This window comes from Amphiura filiformis, chromosome 14 (genome assembly GCF_039555335.1).
Source record: "Amphiura filiformis chromosome 14, Afil_fr2py, whole genome shotgun sequence".
Classification (NCBI taxonomy): Eukaryota; Metazoa; Echinodermata; class Ophiuroidea; order Amphilepidida; family Amphiuridae; genus Amphiura; species Amphiura filiformis.
The window spans coordinates 16,513,469-16,518,787 of NC_092641.1; the positions used below are offsets into that span (position 1 = coordinate 16,513,469).

Below are 5,319 nucleotides of genomic sequence, written 5' to 3' on the forward strand. Positions count from 1 at the left end.
GCTTCAGCAGGATTACACAGAGTTGGGTATACATAATATTGCTTGATCGAGCGTGCACGCTCCATCAAGCAGTACACTCGACCGCTTGATCGAGCGTACCGCTCAATCGAGCGTACCGCTCCATTGAGCGAGTGGCCCCGACTGTTGGAAAGCTCACCGTCCTGATAGTAGGCCTAATAAATAGAGTAAAACAGTCTTCTTTTGTGGTGATAAAGTTGTTTGCTGTTGGAGATGTGCGCGATTTAATTGTTAATTGCCTAGTGAAAGACGTGAGAAATGGGTAAGTACAATGTATAATATGGAACAAATCCGACGACAATATTAATTGAACACAAACGCGGGTATTTCTGACTCGCCTTAAACCTGCCTTAAATTGGGCGAATATGCTGCCCTCTAACGATTACTATTTTACTAAATAGGCGACGTGCTTTAAATAGTCTCTTTCCGAGCGGTGTGTGGAAATTTTAAGCTTACTCACTGCACAAATTTGATGTTTGGTTAAAATAAAATCACACAATTGGCACACTAAACGTGAGAGGTACGTACTACTACTATATATTCCTTGTTTTCTAATTATTCTTTTGTAATAGAATAATATAATGATGGTCGTGCGTCATGAATTGGGGGCCATTCCCAAAAATTACACGCGTCCACCAAATTTGCCAAATGGCTTCATGAATATAGGTCTTCATTTTGCAAACGTTTCTCACTTCTGAGGGGGCACATCCCATGACTGCTCTCTGTTGAATGTAAACAGACAAGGAGGTCAAAATTGTCATCTTCACCGAATAGGAAAGTAACAGCAGCGTTAGTACGCACGGCACTGATTTGTAGATATTATTGGTGAGAAACTCGCCAATAATACCATTCTTGAAGATGTTGTAGGTATCCCAGGCAAACCTTAGTTAACACATTTGCTAGTCAGCGAAATTCGCCGAGACCGGGCCAAAACACAATGCATATTTACATAGAAATTTGATTTTTTTTCGAAAATAGGTCGGTGAAGGAAACCTACATAAATATGTTTTCTATACTTCACTTGACCCAAATATATGATTTTTTATGGTGATAATCAAGTCGCACATGGATTTTTGAGGGATTTTGATAGCAGTTCCATTAAAAAAAGCTGCTATCGCCATGAGACTAAGATCTAGAAACACCCCTAAATGCCGTTTTGGGGAATTTTGCTATCTGAATCTTTTTGATGATTTACAAGTCAATCTTTGACAAGATGTAACTTTGTTACGGAAAGTGCTATGACAAAAATGTTTTCAGTTTTGGCTTTCTTTACTCAAGGGCTTTAATTTGATATGTAAAATGATGCAGTTTGATGGCAAATTTGAATTCACCTACATGTAGCATACCTAGATGTTGGTGGATTGGGCATGAATAACAGCTGCTGCGAGTTTGTTCCAAACATTACACCCTTTCTGTGAGAAGCAATTTTGCCGTAGCCTTGAAGTTGTAGTACACCTCTGCTTATTAATCTTCAGTTCATACATACACGCTATGTAACGGCGCATGTGATTGGTCGAGTGCCGGGCATAAACAGCGTTTATGCCCGGTGTCCCGGATGTGCGATCGCCGGGTAGGAAAAATGAAGGAAAATCATGACTTTTAATAATGTTACTTGTAATTTTTTGTTATTATTTAGATGAAATATTAATCACAAAATGTTCTGGTATGTACGATATTTTCATGACTAAACGGTTGTTTATGCCCGAGGGGCCGCTATGCCCGAGGGCATAAACAACCGCTTAGTCATGAAAATATATTCATGAATGAACCCGTTCATACATACCGAACATTTTGTGATTCTTATTTCATCAAAATATTAACAAAAAATAACAAGAAACATTAAAAACCATGAATTTTGTTCGTTCTCCCTACCACTGCAATCGCACATCCGGGCCACCGGGCATAAACGGCTCTCGACCAATCACGCGCGCCGTTATATAGCGTGTATGTATGAACCCCTAAATCATGCCCTCTAAGACCTACATTTCTCGTCATGTCAAACATCTTCGATACTCCTTATATCTTGTAGCTCATCTTGTATACTTGGATGAGGTCCCCCCCCTCGAAGTGTTCTATAAGCCATAGCATGGACTTTGCCATACTATTAAACTGGCTGTTACTTTATTCGGGGAGGATGTCAATAATGTCATCCTCAACTTGCTCATGATCACACTGTGTTTTTACATGATATTTTTCACCACTAAATCATCTTGTATTATTTTAGCGAAACTAACAGGTGCATCTTGTAGTACACCAAGTTCAATTTGAAACCCCAATTCTTTTCAATTTTGGTCTTTTCCCACGATATTTTTTATTAAAAGCTATAGAATGTCGGGTACCATAAACTTTTTTGAATCAATCCATTTAGTGTATAAATGGGGATGAATGTTCCAGATATAATAATTAGGGGCTGTGCAATAATTATTTTCCCCGGTTTTTTTTTTTTTTTTTTGAACGGCCTGCCAAAAATCGCTTTCCCCTCTCGGCCTGCCAAAATTGCTTGCCCCCCCCTCTCGCCCACCAAAAATCTTTGCCCCCCCCTTACACATGCCAAATTTTGGGATCCCAATTTTCAAACCTTAAATGGTCTAGATATATGTTATGAAAGCAGAGCGAAAGCAGGAAAATTTGCATATTAAAGCATTTCCGTACGGTTTTTCTAAGCATAAAAGGCGCCCATGAATGTGTGCCAAAAATCACTTGCCCCCCCCCCTCGGCTTGCCAAAAATTGCTTGCCCCCCCCTTTCGGCTCGCCAAAAATTTCATGCCCGCCCAATTTTACCCTCCCCCAGGGCTAATAATTATTGCACAGCCCCTAAATGCGCTGAGATAAAGGAGTCCAACCTGCAACCTTTCAATTATGAGTCTGAACCCGAACCACTAGTCCACCGTGCCCTCATGAAATGAAAATGACATAACAAAATTGAACTGTTGTTTATTTGCAGATTTTGACTTGCATGTGAATCCAGGACACAGGTGTACCAATTTAATCATCATCAATGGACCAGAAAACAGCTCAGACATTATTTGAGGAAGGTGCCACACTCATCTTCCTCAATGTGCCAGAAGGAACAGAGTTTGGCATTGATTACAACACATGGACAGTTGGAGAACGCTTCAAAGGCGTCAAGATGATTCCCCCTGGAGTCCATTTTGTGTATTTCAGCGCTGTGAATATCAGGTTTGTCAGGATGCTCATTTATCATGATTGATCCTTTCATGGGGTCATTGAAATTCAGAGAGGAATGATTCAGCATTTTAAATATTCATTCTTTTTGTTCCAGTTTTACCCCAAAGCCCTCCTGGTTATCGTTACACACCTTGTGAAGGTTCAAGTCAAGAAAAATGTTCTTTGCAAATAACTTTAAAAGTTTAACCATTTATGATGAAAAAGTCCATGATGAAAATACACTTTTTTCTTAAAATGTTTTCTTTTGTTTCTTTGTTCTATTTTAATTTGACTGCAAAACGCTGCTATTTTATATGAATATACATACATGTAGGACATTGAACAATACTGTGCACTTGCAAATAATGGGCTATTTCATCGAAAATCCACACTACCCCTGTGGAAGATTTTGGAAATGTATAGGCTACTACAGGGGGAGTATGTTTTTCAAATGTAATTGGTCAGGGTTAATCATTTTGAAATCCATACTTCCTCTATACTCTACTTATACAATGTAAATAGCTTTACTTTTTTTCTACAACTGGAGTAAATATTTTCTACAACTGGAGTAAGTATTTCAAATGCAAGTTACCAAATCTGTCTAGTCTAATCAAAACCCATACTCCCTCTGTGGAAGACTTTAGCTAAATCTTCCACAGGGGGAGTGTGGATTTTAAATGGAATAGCCCAATTGGGCTAATCCATTTTTTAATTAGATTTTCCATAGAGGGGTATTGAATTTCAAATAGAATTAACCGCCAACTCTATTTGCAAACTCGCCTTCCCTCTCTGTTAAAGTTCAGGTTGAATCTTTCTCAGAGGGTATATGAAATTATATTTTCCTCTCTCACCCACAGGGATAACCAGACAGCACCAAGGACTGGTTTCTTCCATAATTTCAAGCGAAAGGAGATCCTAGTAAAACGCTGGAACAAGAAAGATGAAGATATCGCTGAGGAACGATACACCGACCCAGATGAGATAGCTCGTTATCGCGATACACTTCGCGATCTTGATCGTTTTCTCGGTCCTTATCCATACGACAGCTTAAAAAAGTGGGTATCGCTCAGTAACCATTTGACAGAATCAGTCTTGGAGAGACTTATGCCAGAATGTGGGAAAATCCTCTCTGCGACACAATTGGAGTCCGACGATGCAACCAGAACTACAGAAGATAGAGCTAAGCTTGCAGAAGCACGGAAGAGTGAACAAGAAACAAGCACGGCCGAACAACAGCTCCCACGGATGCACGTAATCAGTGGCACAGCAATACGCTTTTCTGCAATCCCACAAAATTACCCACAAGGGGCCTCTCCTTCTGAGATCACCAAGCACAGCATGGACTCATCGTACGCGCTCCAAAGTTTGCTGGATTCAAGTTATAAGGACAACCCAAAAGACCTCCTTGGAGAGCTACAGTTTGCTTTTGTTTGTTTCCTCATCGGGCAAGTATATGACAGTTTTGAACAGTGGAAGAAACTTGTACATCTTCTGTGTACCTCAGAAGATGCAATCCATAACCATCCAGAGGTCTATTCTCTCTTCATCACGATACTTCACTTTCAGCTGAGAGAGATCCCATCGGACTTCTTTGTTGACATTGTGTCTAGCGACAACTTTCTGACGTCAAATTTGAGGTTGTTTTTTGACAATTTGAAGGAGTCGCAAGGTGTCCAAGTGGGACTTAAAGAGAAAGGGCTCAAGTTCAAGAGGAGTTTGACGCGTCATTTTAAGTGGAATTTTAACGTGGTGCATAATGATGAAGACGATCCTATGGTGGTAGAGGTATCATAGATAAAAGCAACAAACAAAACCACTTGTTTAAGTGGTATAAGTGTTAAAATACAATTAATTCATTGGCTTAGGAAGATTTTCAACATGGGGGGGGGGGGGCTAAAACTTGAAAATATTTTGCAAAATATAGGTCACAAACACCCATTTCCTTCTATTTTATCACAATTTTTAAACTTCACCTAGGATTATGGGGGGAGGTATTTCAGCCCTCACACCAAAATTATTTTTTCCTAAGCCTATGTAATTACAGACCTTGTTTTACATATTTTATCCAGCTGAATAATGTTCTAAAGAGACCATGTTTTTAACAGTTTTATCCTTCCAATTTTTCATTGTAC

General features: G+C 39.5%; 1 protein-coding gene across 1 annotated transcript; it reads left to right on the forward strand.

The window, feature by feature from the left end:
• Window positions 1-425: 425 nt before the first annotated feature.
• LOC140168950 (protein AAR2 homolog) lies at window positions 426-5,071 on the forward strand. The gene is made up of 3 exons (XM_072192259.1): window positions 426-538; window positions 2,964-3,199; window positions 4,045-5,071. Exons 2-3 carry the CDS (start codon window positions 3,018-3,020, stop codon window positions 4,979-4,981), a joined length of 1,119 nt encoding a protein of 372 aa, XP_072048360.1. The 5' UTR covers window positions 426-538; window positions 2,964-3,017; the 3' UTR covers window positions 4,982-5,071.
• The last annotated feature ends 248 nt before the right edge of the window (window positions 5,072-5,319 follow it).

Coding starts and splice junctions, on each gene's coding strand:
- LOC140168950 (XM_072192259.1), top strand. CDS start 3,018: ATGGACCAGAAAACAGCTCAGACATTATTTGAGGAAGGTGCCACACTC. Junction 3,200..4,044: donor TTCAGCGCTGTGAATATCAG/GTTTGTCAGGAT, acceptor TCTCACCCACAG/GGATAACCAGACAGCACCAA.